Below are 14,406 nucleotides of genomic sequence, written 5' to 3'. Positions count from 1 at the left end.
AGCTGGCCCACACAGCAGCTTGAGCAGCCTTCTCATTTCACTTGGCTATTTCTGTCTAATTACTTATGTCTTTAAATCTGCTTCTTTTGAATCAAATTATTTTTGAATTCTCTTTTACAACTCTTTTGCACTCTTTAAGGCTCTGCCAGCCCAGCAGAGGGCAATGGGGGTCGGTGTCTGCCCACTGCTCCAGAGCCACAGTGCTGCCTGAAAATGGGAATTCCTGACAGTAAAGGTTATACCCCAGCAGTGGCACAGGGGGGAAATGACACAAAACATGTTTAAACTGTCAAGGCAACAAGTAAGAGATAAAGCTGTTAAAACAAAACCAAAATATTCCACATGCCTGAGCAAAAGCATCCAAACTGGAAGCAAGGAGGAAGTCAAAACAGTTACTGGAGAAATTAAGTAGCAGCACTGAGGGTGTTGCACACACTGAGTTATTATGGTTCAGTGAGAATGTTCTGCTTTAAACTCTTTATTTAAATGAGTTTAATTTTAGTAACAGATACCTTTTGTGAGCAATTAGGGCATTTTGGGCATAAGCTTTACTGAATTCTCACAGACCTTGCATTTTTGGAACAATAAAAATCATCGTGTTCACCTAAAAACCTAAAGATTCCTTACTGGTGTTAAACCTGCAAGAGGAATCTTACATAGGCTAATTCTGGTTTCTCTAGGATACTAAGAGAAGCTGACCTCAGACATCACTTGAAAGGTAGATCATGACATGTTGGAATCTTCATTTTCAGTCACAGCTGCTTCTTTTTCCCCAGGAGTTCTCTCTCCCTTGGCTGCACTGGACTTCTTTTTCTTCTTCTCCTTTTGCTCCAAGTTACTTGATGCAAGCTCATCACTCTTCTGGGTGATATATTTTAGCTGAGAACAATAAAGTAATTAGTTCTCTACTGAAGAACTTCATTTATTCACACGAAATTAGAGAGAAATGTTGAAGAGAAAGTCATAGGGCAAATTCTTACTACAAGAAAGATGACAGACTCAAAAAAACCATTTACTCTGCCTTCTCAGGCAAGTTCGTGTTGCATATTTCGAATCATATGAAAGGAAAAAATCTCCTCACATAAAATTAAAATCAGTATTGGAAGCTTTCTTCTTCATGGTTCCATGTACAGGTATGTCATAACATCAGTGAGTTTAATCCACTGAACTTCACAGAGATCAGCACAAGAGAGAATGCAATGATTCCATGATCCCTGTGTTAATGTGAGGAGACTCAGCTCCTCGAGGCAGACTCAAGCTATTCCTGGGCTACAACAAAGGAACACATCAGGAAAAAGCAAAGGGATTCATTTCCAGGATTGATGATGCTGTGTCTGTATAGCGGGTTTTATTGCACTTCTGTACTTGGAACCTCAGCAACCCTCCTGCAACTCCTGAATTGCAATGAGATGTGTGTTCCCACAGTGAGGCAGTGTCATGAAGTAAGATGAAAATTTAAAAATCACTGGATTTGTGCCCACTTATCATCAGTAAGACAGTGAAATTGCCTAAACAACAGTTGCTTCCTCATCTATATCCTTCATTCAAATGCTCTTAGCTGGTTTAAGAATGTTGTGAGACAGAAAATACAGTGAATCTCACCAAAGAACTGCTCCTTCTAGCCAAAAGCTTCACATCTTCTGTATTGATTGTGCTTCGTTTTGCATGCCTGCATAAAATAAAAACACCTCTTAACATGTTTGCCAACACTGTCTGTGAGGCCATAGAGCACCTCATTGAGAGCAATGAATTCAGGGACTAAAGGGGTTTAATATGCACTGAGCAAATCCCACCTGTCTGTCTTCCCTAACTACGCACAAAACGCTGTTTTATCAAGCTTGTTTCTGTACATCTAAATTCCCACACTTCATGTGTGAAAATATAGCAATCAGAACTTCAAGCACCACTGTCCTGTTCCCTGTTACTTGTCAGCAGGTCACTGTGTTGGGTTTTAACTAAAAACTCTCCTTTACCTCCTTGGAGAAACCAGCTTGGTAATCACCTGTCACCCCCAGACCATCCACTACCCCTGTGTATCAATGCATTTGATGATTATATACAGTAGTTAATCTAAACAATCACTTGTACCACAAAAATGAGCTTCCAAGATCAGGAAGTACCTGCAGGGAACATCTATTTCTTAACTTCACAGCCACTATTTAAGCAGACAACAGAACACTTAAAACCTTGAATGACAAGAGGTGTTTTCAAGATTATCTAGGAGCTAACACTGAAGAAGAAAGCCTTTGTAACAATCAGTGCCTACCTTGCAAACATTTCAAGGTCTCTTGCAAAGGTTTCTGGAGAAAACACAAAGATGACACATATTTTAAAATGCTGAGTGGGAAGAGATACATATTATACAACAGTTGTTACAAAGGTATTAAGTGCAGGTTATCCAAGTCAGTTATGAGAGGTGACCACAGCTGGTTATTAGGTGCCACTCTTGCACAGGCACGATATTTCCACACGCACTTACATGCTTTTTTCAGGTCCGAAAAGCAGAAACGCTATTTCTTGTACTGTTAAAAACACAATGCAAGGGAATGCCCCAGTGACACCTAGTTCGGTTCTATTATTTTAAAGCCCCATGTCTCCAGCAGTGGCTCCTGAACCCAGGAGCTGTAACCCAAGTAACCCAGGAAGCACCAGGTAGCCCAGGTAACCCCAGGTAAGGTAATCCCAGGTAACCCACGTAACACCAGGTAATACAAGGCAATCCAGGCTGTACCGCACTGTCGGAAGGTGATCTCCGAGATGGCCGCGATGCTCTGTTTGCTGAACCGTATGTCCTTGTCCTCCTCCACCTCCTGGCACAGGCACCCGACCGTGTAGTGAACCGCCGCCTTCAGCCTCTGCAGGGACCAAGGCGGGGGCAGGCACTGACACACCGGCTCCGCTCCAGGCCACCACAGCCGCCTGCAGGCGGTGGCTCAGGGCCCCGACCCCGGCGCGCCGCCGGTACCTGTGTGAGCAGCAGCCGCTCCTCGCCGCCCGCCGCCGCCGCCGCCATCGCGCCCCTCAGAGTTTCCCGCCCAGCGCGCGGGGCGGGGCCGCGCCGCCGCCATGTTGGGTCCCGCCCCGGGGCCGCTCTGAGGGGAGCTGCGACCCCGCTGCTCACCGGCACCCGCGACACTCGTTTATTTCGCGGAAATCCCGAATATTACTGCGTGGTCTGCAGAAAAGTTGATTGAAATTGGAAGTCATATTTTGCCGTATAGAGATATTCGATAATAAGTGGCTGCCTTACCAGAAATAAATGGAGAAAAAAAAGTGCTACAAAAATCAGCGCGCAGCAGAAAATTTAACACTTGAGAGGGAAGATTTAACACTTCTGAGGGACAAACGAAAGGTTTAGACATCCAGGTGAGTTTTCAGAAGTCCTGGAGATGACTGGCAGTAGCATTGCAGGGAGGGGATATAAAATAGAGCCAACTGTGGGGATTTTTAATTGTCCCCTGGGAAGACGAGGCAAAGAATCAGGGAGATTTGGGGTAAAAACCGCAAGCACACAGCTAGGCCAAAGGTTTATGCCAGAGCTTAAATCTAGGAATAACAGTTGTAGGGAGAATGGTTTGGTGACAGGAATATCGTTCCTGTTTCTCCACGATCCATCCCACCCTTCACCCTCCCACAGAGAGCACAGAGCTCACAGTGAGCAGGTGAACACCCATTACAAATAAACCATGGCAACCTAAAAACAGTCCTTTGCCTCCCTAGGACCTTGTGTAGCATTACTGTGCTGTTTGACACTCTCCACCTGGGAAATTACTGAACTCCAGTCATCTCTGCCTTGATCCCTAGGACTGTATGCACTACAATACAATAAAAATGCTGTAATTATAAACTGTAGTCTATTAAATACCGCACAAAGATATTTTGGCCAGCAGTAGTGAAAAGAAAACCCCTCAATACATTTATAACTAAATTTATTTAGCTTTCTTATATGATATATATATTGAGATTTACATATATATATATATGAAATATACCCACAAGTTATTACAAAAGTGTCCAAACACAAGTTCTAGCACAGTAAAAAGTGATTTCTAGGAGAAATATCTGGGATCTACAGTATCTTGGCTTCAAGTGGAAGGATTTCCATTAGACATTGTAGGAAGAAGAGGACACATTTCCTCCATGGCCTGTCCAGTTAGTGTGGATAAATACCCCCGGCTTCGATAATAATTCGTATGTGTGTGCACCAAAGTAATCCCGCTGAGCCTGGAAAACACACAAAACAGACACATCAATATCACAGTCACATGAGGACTACAGGTTGCACCTACTGATACTCAACTATAGGAATACTAGAAAAAAGATCAGACTTCAGTATCATAACATTCAAATTTACTGTCTCATTATTAGAAAAATCACTGCAATGAAACATTTATTAATATCTAGTAATTATGAGTTCTGTAGAAACACAACTATATTACTTCTGCTTGGTACTAATCTAAAAAGCAAGCACTTATACATGCAAACATTCAAAGATACTTCTCTACAAAGCATTTTGATTCAAAGGTATCACTCCCCGTGGTTCACAGATGGGACACTAACACATGCTGGGCACTGCCACACCAGTATCTCTGGTGTTCTTTATCCAGATGTCTCTAAGTATTTTATTGACATTTAAGTGTATTTCAGGTGTACCAAACACATGAGGCAGCCTATACTGTGAGTGATTAGGACATACTGCCAGCAAAGCCTTCAAAGCAGTGCTTAAAAAACAACACAATGATATTTCAGTAGCCAGAAGAGCTACTTCAGTACCCACCTGAATCAGGTTAGCTGGCAGTACCTCGTGCCTGTATCCATCATAAAAAGAAAGTGCAGTGGTGAAGCAGGGCATAGGGATTCCAATCTGTACTCCAGTACTGATCACACGGCGCCAGGAATCCTGGGAGAGAGGACAAGAGGGGGGGAAATAAAGAAAAAAGAAACTAATCAGTGCTTGCTCAGAGGGATGTGCAGGCACATGCACTGTTTTAGTACAACTGTGTGCTATTTCACATTCTATGAAATCTAATAACCAAGTCTGTGCAAATCAGGAGTAGATTCCTGATTTTACATAAACAGGTTGATCCAAAATAATGGTAAGATAAGAGTTAACAACAGGACGAGAAGAGTTGAGGCATGAACTCAAACCACAGCCTCAAGCAAGAATGCTGTTCTTTCACATAAACATGATCAGAACATCCCGAAAGCACAAACCCAGCAGGGAATGTTCTGAGCAAACACTGAGGCACTTCCAAGAGCTCTCACCAAGCCTAGGACAAAGCTCGCCCAGGGGCATAAGAGGTCAGTGTGATACTTCAGACAGACATGTGGATAATCCCCGGTACAACTGTTCATCTCATCTAGTGACTTGCATGGAATATTCAGATTCAGTTACAAGAGTTATTAATGATAATATATGACTTCTCTGTTGGCCAGATAATCTGGTTTTAATTCTGCCTGTCAGCTCCATCCAAATCAGGACACTGTTTGGACAGACCCAGGCCCAAAGAACAGCGGGTCTGGAACGCTGTTGTTTTGGGGCTACTGCAAACAATGGTACTGGAACAGAAATCCAAGTGCACAGGGCAGTGATGAGAATGTTCATGCAGGCCAGGCATTCTTCCCTCATACTGTGGTCCTTCTGAATTGCTATTGCCTAAGGCTCTTCTGTAACAGTAAAATGGAAACCTTTGGTTTCCAGTCATAGCTGGGCCAATATCAAAGAGAAGAACCATGACAGTCCTGGCTGTAAATTATTGTTTCTATGCTCTCCTTTCCTTGGAACTCACCTGACAGTTTTCAACAGCTGTCTTAAAGAAATCATCCAGCAGCAAATTCTGGAGGTCAGGGTTTCGATCAAAAGCATCTTTGATTTTTCCCAGGAACACACTAGGCAGAAGTAAACCAGGAATAAATTTCACAGCTTTCAACAAAGGCTCAGAATCCAAAACTTACAGTGCCAAAATTTCACTCAGCCAGACTCAGATTCCAAACATTACAAAGACCAAAGAAAATCTGCAGCAGATTTTCTAAGCCACCACAACAGAGGGTTCATCTGGTAACTTTTAGTCTGTCTCTGTAGAGAAACAGCCTCTCAGGACCTCATCAGCAGAGTAACTCCATGGATTTTCCAAGGAAATCCAGGCTTGTCAGCCAAGCACCACATAAACTAAACTGCCTGCTCTTCTCCCCTCAACAACCAAGTTACCTCCTCCTCTTAATTACCTCCTGATGATGCAGCCTCCCCTCCACATCAGTGCAATGGCACCGTAATTCAGCGTCCAGCCGAATTCTTTGGCTGCTTGTCTCAGCAGCATGAAGCCTTGAGCATAGGAGATAATCTTGGAAGCATACAGGGCCTAAAAAAAATCCAAAGTCACATTCCAAGAGAAGTCTCACGAAGTTGAACTAGAAACTTCACAGTCTACATATTCTGTTTAGTCCACATGTCAACAAGGATGAGCACAGTTGACACACTCCAGCTATCTGAGAACCAAAATATCCTTTCTAGTTGTTGGAAAGCTTGTCTCAGCAGAGAGAGATATCAAGAGGTCAATACCCATTGCAAAGACAGGAGTGCTGAGGGGTGGAAAAGCTCCTGTGCATGAATTATGACCTCTGCACCCCAGGCAGTGACCACTGCCCACTGTGGGGAGACTGGAATTCCCTCAGGACTATTCTTTGGTCAGGAATAGGTCACACTGTGCTTTGTGGACATCACCAGCCAGTGCACAGTGCTGAAACCAGGAACCAACTGGTACGAAATATAAACACAAGAGCTCCTCCCCAGGGCTCACAGCACCCCAGCCCTGCTCTGGTGGGCAGCTCTGGCCCGGCACAGGGACTCACCTTGCGGATGTCCTCCAGGAAGACCTTCTTGTTCCCACTGAACTGAGTCATTTTGGGCCCTTCCAGCAGCTTACTGGCCTGCACTCTCTCATCCTTGAGGGAAGACAGGCACCGTGCAAACACAGCTTCACCTTTGGGCACGGCAGGAAAGGGAGATCATCAGAAAGCTGAGCACCACTGTCAGTGACTGAGAGACTCGAGAACACAGGGAGTGTCACTGCTCCACGAGCCACGGTGAAACACAGGCACATGGGCAGTGGAAATCAAGAGTAAATCAGTGGGTTATAGGGGCAATAAGATTCATAAATCTGGGAGGCCCCTAACACTAGTATTCAGAAGCCCATAAGAAAGTTTTATAACATCACTAAGCAGGTTACTAAATGTCATCTGTCAGGGCTAAGGAGGTAGCACAGGAGTACCTTCAGCTCATAGAGAGAAAGCCTGAATGACAGTCTCTTGATCTGGCTCAGTCAATTCCTAATCATGCTGGTTTAAGTAGTATTTATTTGCAACTGATGACAGTATTGTAAAATGGGAGAGGAAAAAAAAAGCTTTCCTTTCAGGGTCTGATAGAAGGAAAGCAAGCAAGTCTTCATACTGTACCTTTGTTTCACCTCTTAAGTTAGCCATGAATTATCAAACTAAAAAACCACACTCCAAAAATCAAACCAACAACAACAACAGAAAGAAGAATGAGTAATGTTTTCACAAGACTCTGGATCCTCCCTGCAGCAGGATTAGCATATCACATCTAAATCAGAACTGGCTCCTTTCCATTTCTGAAAAACCTTCCTTCTACACTGGGGAGGAGGAGCAGGGTGGGAAAATCAGGGAAGAGCAGGAGTAGCATGACTCTGCTCTTACAAGCAGAAGTTTGCAAGTCATGCTTACGTAGTAAAACCACACAGAGCAACGGCCCCGAGAGCGGCCACGTTTGCACAAGGACTCTGGCACACACTTCCCCATCAGCCCATCGTTACCCAACCATGCTCCCTTGGCACTGCACAGCACTAATCAGGGAGTGCCTCCTCCACCTTTAATCTTTGCAAGAACCCCAAAGAGCACAATAGTAACAGCACAAGAAAGAAACACTGTTTCAAGCCTAGAACTGAAAGACTAGGGCAGCACTAGAGTATTAAAACCATTTACAGAAGTTGTTTTGCTCTTGGAATGCAGCCATGTTTCTTTGATAGCTACATTGCAGTTACTCTCTTTTAGCTACTGAATATAATTTTTCTTATCTTCAGGACTGGACCAGCCAAGGCAAAGGAAAAAGAAGCGGAGAAAGCATGAAAATGAAAGCAATTCTGAGAGCAAAGAACCTGTTGAGCCATTTAATTACCCAAGGGGAAGCCCACACCGGACGGGTGGTATTAGGGCACTGTAAAGGTGTTGCAGATGTATTACAGCTCCTGTGTTACAACACTCCCAGCACAGCACTTCATGCTCACCTGTCCCCGAGCCCTCACAGCGCTGTGGGGACACCACAGACACAGGTGTGACAACAGTACTGCCACCATTTAAGGAACAAGGTAAAAACAAGCCCCTCAGACAAAAACCAGTAACCAGGGCAGAAAGGCTGCAACAGCTACACCTAGAAAAACCTCCTTACTGGGATGTGGTGCCTGCAGCAGGAAGGATGAAGGCAGAGGGAGGAACAGTTACCTATGAGTGTGACAGGGACTCCGTATTCCAGGGCAGAGATGGCTGTCCACTTCCCTGTGCCCTTCTGTCCCGCGCTGTCCCTGATCTTTGGGAGCAGGTACTTGCCATCACTGTCTTTGAATTTGAGAATATTGGCTGTGATTTCAATCAGGAAAGAGTCCAGCTCTGTCTTATTCCATTCCTGAAACACCTGGAAAAGGAGAAGAAATGTGCTCGTACATACATACATATACATATATACATATATATATATATATACACACCCCAATCTGCTATATTTACAACTGATTTACGTATGCATTTTGCCTGTTTGATTATAATCCTCAATGTTTCACTAGCTCTTTTCAGGCAAGGTAATTCCTATCTCTACACAAGAACATGCTTTCTGGGGAGAAATCAGCAGAGAGTGGGAGAGTTTAGACAATTCCTATAAACATTCAGCTGTATGTGCTTGCTGCTCCCTACCTCACGGGAAGTTCAGGAATATTGTGCACTGCCCTTGCAGAAGTCATGTCACAAAAATTCCCTTCATGCAGGTGCAGCAGCTTCACCCAAGCCCAGCCCCTCACCAGGGGCAGACACCACCATGGCACAAAAAAAGGCAAGACACTAAAAACTGCAGATCACCTTTGCCATCTCATCGTGCTCCATGCCCACCACATCCTTCATGAGGTGGTAGGCCTCACAGATCAGCTGCATGTCTCCATATTCGATCCCATTGTGCACCATCTTCACAAAATGTCCAGCACCTTCATCTCCCACCTGTCAGGAAACATCCAGAAATCCCATCAGCAACAGCACCATCACTAATCCCAGAGTCTGATACCTGCCCGTGGCTTCCTTCTGCCTAAAGGAAGGAAGCAAAGCCAGTGCTACTGAAACCAGTGGGTCACAGGTCCCTTCAGCTGCCCCAGCACATGACCCAGCCACAAAACTTTGCCTTCCCATGGCATGGTGTGAGTTACCAGAGATGGCAGATTGGAAACAAGCCCAGTCCACCACAAAATCAACCACTGATGGTGCTGGGTTTATTGTGGACAAACATCCACGAGCTTCAGCAGCCAAGCTGCCTAAGTGGGCATCCAACCCCAGCTTAAGTCAGTACCAAATGAATATTTACCCACTCACAACAAGGCTCCCCAGATCCCACTTTAGCAGCAATGCTCTGGAATATGGTCTTGATGTGGGGCCTGTGGGGAAACAATACAGCTCAGCAGGCAGGCAGGGACACAGACACTGTGGTAGTTTGGTCTAGGCCTTCCTTGGTGACCAGTTTGTAACCAAGGAAGGGCCCAGATTTACCCAGTATTCCCAAACTATCACAACACCATAAGAGACAAAAACAATATTCAGCAGTATGGATCAGATGCCTCCTTTCCCAAAGGCAGCCTGGGCTGAGGGCAGCTGGCAGGTTGATAGCCCACCATGCAGCAATGCCAATTAAATATATGTTTTCTGCAACTAGACAGTTTTTGCAAGATATTACAAATCAAGTCATGTTTGCAACACTGTGCAGACAAGCCTAATGGACTTAAAGGAGCCCAAATATCTTCTCCCTCCAAAAACAGAAGCTGTCCTTACTGAGCTGTTCATGGCAAAAAGATGATGAGGTAGCAGATCACTCTTGTTGATGGCTCTGTGCCATCAAATTTGAACAGGCTGATACAGGTATGAAACACTAATGCAAACAGACAGGGACTCCAGAGATTCTAAAGCTCAGGCAAAGCCTGGACACACCTTTTCTTTCTACATTTACAGAGAGAATGGGCACCCAAGGATAAAGTCTAATAGGAGCATTGATGTACAGTTCTTTACAGCAATAGAGTACAAAAGAGCCATGCAGGAACTTGCAGATAATTGATGTATTCAATAGTCAGTACAAACATGTCCTAAAGCCTCCTTTTATAATGTGTCACTACAGGGATTTTTGCTGCTGCCTGATCCATAGTTAGCAACTTCCCAAGTGTACAGGGCCTCAAAAGAAAAAAATAAACATGAAATAGTACTTGTTTAACATTTAAGCAGAATTCTTTCCTCCCTTCAGATTTCTGTAGGTCCTACTTTTGCCTGTGGAGTCCTGGAAGAAAAACCTGCCTCTGTTCTGCCTGCCATGAAAGCTCAGCACTGCCCCATGACCCCAGCTAGGTTGAGAAATCTCGAGCCTTGAGGAAGTGAGATGGTAACATATCTTGTTCCCTCCACACCCACACCCTGCTCCTGCCCTCCCTCGGCTGTCACTGTGCATAGATGGTTATTGCACACCATTCTGAAGAAGAAACATAGTAGCTCATGCTTACCAGGCTTCTTTGGCTCCTCCTGGCATGAGTGAAGGTCCATATCTGGCACCCTCCTCCCCACCACTGACACCACTTCCCACAAATAAGATGCCCTTTGCCTGGAGTTCCTTACAACGTCTCTGGAACAAAGAGCAGAGCAGCATTATTTGATTTTGTTTAACAACAGAGCCTCGCAAACAAAGGTTACCAATTCAGACCTAAAATTAGGTTTTCAATTCTGCTTTGGACATGTTAGCAGCCAACCTTAGAGAAAGCCTGTCCACACACCAAAGTGAGCGTTAGGAAACTTCCTGTGGCTTTGATCTTGCAAAAGGGACTCCCCGAGAAAACAAGTCCTTAAGCACCAGACAGAAAAGAGCAGCACTGAGGCTGGAGAAGGCTCAGAATTAAGTGTCAGGTGACACATGCTGTGTGCAAAGATGTGGGGGAGGCAGATTAGGCCCCAGGTGGAATTGCAGAGCTCACTGCAGAGTGCAGGTGGAAGCACGGACAATGTAAGGGCAGATAATTCCCTCTGAGTGGGAGAGAGGCACAGGCTGAGACCCCTGAGGAGAGCTGCAAGCTCCCCAAGGATCAGTCCTCACTGAGTACCTGTTTTTCGCTCTGGCATGGCCAACTCACTTATCCAAGATCAGGATGTCAAAGCAGAAAGATGAACACCAGCACCCCTTATAAAGATTTAAGAAATACCAGTCTGAATGCAGGATTTTCCTGTGAGCATCCCAGATACGATAACGTACCTTCTATAACTTCTAGAGCTACAGCCTGATCACAAGCAGATAATTACTCTGCTGCTCCCACTAACCAGGACAGCCAAACCAGCAGTTCTGTCTGACTGGATTGTCCTGTGATCATGCAGGATTGAAAAGTAACAACAAATCCACAAAGACCCTTAGACTTATAAATCTCCCTGAAAACTCCTTAAAATTTTAACAGGAAATTTTCTAAAGGCCTTCACTCTTTAAAAGATGTCAATTAAAAAACTCACTGATGATTTGGGTGACTTGTACAAAATATTCTTATAGAGCAGTCCTTAGCTACTGTGACAATCGCTTTTTAACAGGCTGCGTGATCTAATTTTGCAGAAATAATTCAGTTTGGTTTTTCCTGAGCAGAAGGGTGATGGCATCCTTTCAACTGACTGTTCTGATGATCAGAGGAGAAAGAATCATGTGTATTTTATCCATTTACTTTGGGTAGGAAACAGCCTTACCGTGGTATCTCTATACTCAGAATTCCCACCGTCAATTATGATGTCTCCAGTCTCCAGCAACGGCACCTGCCAAAAATAAATCAGCACTTTGATTTTCTCCACGCATTCAACATTTAATTAATGATGAATAATTGAGAACTTTCAGAGGAAACTCCTCCAAAAGACAGCAAGAAGTCACAGGTAGAAGGAATGTTTGCCTCACCAGTTTCTTGATGAAGTCATCCACAGCACTTCCAGCCTTCACCAGGAGGATAATGCGACGGGGCTTCTTCAGCTTGGAGACCATCTCCTCCAGGCTGTGAGCTCCAATCACTTTGGTTCCTTTGGCCTCGTTGGCCAGGAAGTCATCCACTTTGGAAACTGTCCTGTTAAAAGCACACACCTGGGGGAGCAAGAAAACACGGTAATAAAAGCTGCCAACAGAACAGTTGCTTTAGCTCGGACTACAAATTATACAAGCAAGGTTCAACAGCCTGTGCTCTCCCAGTTCCACCCTACAGGCACAGAACAGGGATGGACCTGAGCATGTCTTTGCAAGTGCCTTGGGAAGCTGTGGTTAAGGGCCAAGCCCAAGGCAAACTTCAGGAAAAGTCATGCATAACTAATATATCAGGCACCAGCTGAGTACAGGCCTGCACCGCTGCTCTTCCCTGGAAACGGGACAAAGGGCAGCACAGGTTACGACTAAAAGGAGGAAACAGCACCTATTAGGTCATCACACAAGGATGGGAAAAGCACCCACAAAATGCTCAGCTCCAATCCCAAGTGCTACTGAGTCAGCTTTTCTGAACAATGTTTCCTTCACTTACCACGAAGCCGTGGTCGTTCATGTTCAAAATCAGGTTCTGACCCATCACAGCCAGTCCAATCAAAGCAATGTCAGCTCTGGAACGTGGAAGAGCAAAAATGCCAGGTGAGTCTCATTAGCGGTGATCCAGCAGCAGCATCCACAGCTCTGCCAGGCTGTTCTGACCAGGCCAGCCCTCCCCTCCCTAACAAATGTGCTCTGAGTTGATTCTGGCAGCTATTACTGCAAGAGATCATAGAATCACAGAATATCCCAAGTTGGAAGAGATCTCCGAGGATCTTTGAGTCCAACTCCTGGCCCTGCTACCCCAGCAATCCCCTCCTGCCCCTGAGAGCGCTGTCCAAACACTCCTGGAGCTCTGTCAGCCTTGGGGCCGTGGCCAAAGCCTGGGGAGCCTGTTCGGTGCCAATCACCCTCTGGGGGAAGGACCTTTTCCGGAGATCCAAGTGGACCCTGCCCTGACAAAACTTCAGGTCATTTCAGGTCCCGTCACTGTCACCAGAGCAGAGATCGGAGCTGCCCCCCGTGAGGAGGCTGCAGGTCCTTGTGGCTCCCGGTCAGAGTGCAGAACAACACACAGCGTGTTTCAAGGCACCGAGGTTTATTCCCAACCACCAAGACGCAGTCGGATGAGCAGGAAAAGCAATCCAAAACACTGCACTACAGGCAGAGAGTAAAGTGAGCGGCTCTAACACGTCAGCGATGGATCCAGCTCTATCACAGCTCCACAATGAACAGACGCTGCACCACAACACCGTGTCTGCACGTTGCATCATGTTTTTGCTTCCGCAACGCCAAATGATTTGGGGTGAGCACAGAAAACGAGGAGAACGGGACATTCTGCTGGAGGCCCATGCAGGGGAGCCCAACCTGCCCCTCGGGGCCTGGGCTCACAACCTCCCTGCTCCACAGCCACGACTCGGGCAGCGGCCGCTCCCCGGCTCTGCCACAGCCTCCCGGCCACCGGCGCGGGCCCTCCGCGGGTCTCTCAGCCCCTCCAAGGCCCCGTCCGCCCCTTCCCTCTCTCCGCCGGGCCCACCGCGGCACCCGCCACCCAGGACAGAGGGGCCCACGGCAGCACCCGCCGCCCCGGCCCCGCGGCTGGGCAGAGTCCCCGGGCAGCGGCCGGAGAGACCCCCGCCTGCCCTCAGCGAACAGGGGGCACCCTCGGCCCTCGCAGCGCCACGAGGCAGTTTCAGCGCTGTCCCCCGCCTCTCCCGGCCCGCACTCACTCGGCCATGGCTGCGGCGCTGAGGGCGGCGGCTCCAGGACTCCCTCTCGGCTCCCTCGGGGCTCTCTGGGCTCGGCCTGCGGCGCGCGCCGGGTCCCCCCTCAGCCGCGCGAGCGGGGCGGGGCCGGGCCGAGCGCGCCCATTGGCCCGTCCGGCCCATGGGCCGATGGCGCGGAGGCCACGCCCCCTTAAAGGGGCAGCGGCGGGGGCGGCACCGCCCGGGCCGGGCGGGGCTCAGCGCGGGGTCGGGTCCCCGCGATGTCCCCGCACTGTCCCCCGCGATGTCCCCGCACTGTCCCCCGCGATGTCCCCGCACTGTCCCCCGCGATGTCCCCGCACTGTT

General features: G+C 47.0%; 2 protein-coding genes across 2 annotated transcripts; both read right to left on the bottom strand.

Annotated features, from left to right (window-relative positions):
* Positions 1–462: 462 nt before the first annotated feature.
* Positions 463–3,075, bottom strand: LOC113954085 (centromere protein S-like). Its single transcript, XM_027658004.1, has 5 exons — positions 2,966–3,075; positions 2,732–2,855; positions 2,267–2,300; positions 1,603–1,669; positions 463–879 (listed from the first exon to the last, which is right to left on the bottom strand). Exons 1-5 carry the CDS (start codon positions 3,011–3,013, stop codon positions 724–726), a joined length of 429 nt encoding a protein of 142 aa, XP_027513805.1. The 5' UTR covers positions 3,014–3,075; the 3' UTR covers positions 463–723.
* An 837-nt stretch (positions 3,076–3,912) lies between these two features.
* PGD (phosphogluconate dehydrogenase) lies at positions 3,913–14,167 on the bottom strand. The gene is made up of 13 exons (XM_027658003.1): positions 14,065–14,167; positions 12,834–12,909; positions 12,227–12,406; positions 12,025–12,090; positions 10,812–10,930; positions 9,635–9,704; positions 9,142–9,276; positions 8,515–8,704; positions 6,850–6,980; positions 6,226–6,359; positions 5,790–5,889; positions 4,778–4,900; positions 3,913–4,224 (listed from the first exon to the last, which is right to left on the bottom strand). The coding sequence occupies exons 1-13, from the start codon at positions 14,070–14,072 to the stop codon at positions 4,105–4,107; spliced, it is 1,452 nt and encodes a 483-aa protein (XP_027513804.1). The 5' UTR covers positions 14,073–14,167; the 3' UTR covers positions 3,913–4,104.
* Positions 14,168–14,406: the final 239 nt, after the last annotated feature.

The sequence above is a fragment of the Corapipo altera genome, unplaced genomic scaffold (assembly GCF_003945725.1).
Source record: "Corapipo altera isolate COAL_440 unplaced genomic scaffold, ASM394572v1 301, whole genome shotgun sequence".
NCBI lineage: Eukaryota > Metazoa > Chordata > Aves > Passeriformes > Pipridae > Corapipo > Corapipo altera.
This window is presented reverse-complemented; position numbering and strand designations above follow the sequence as displayed.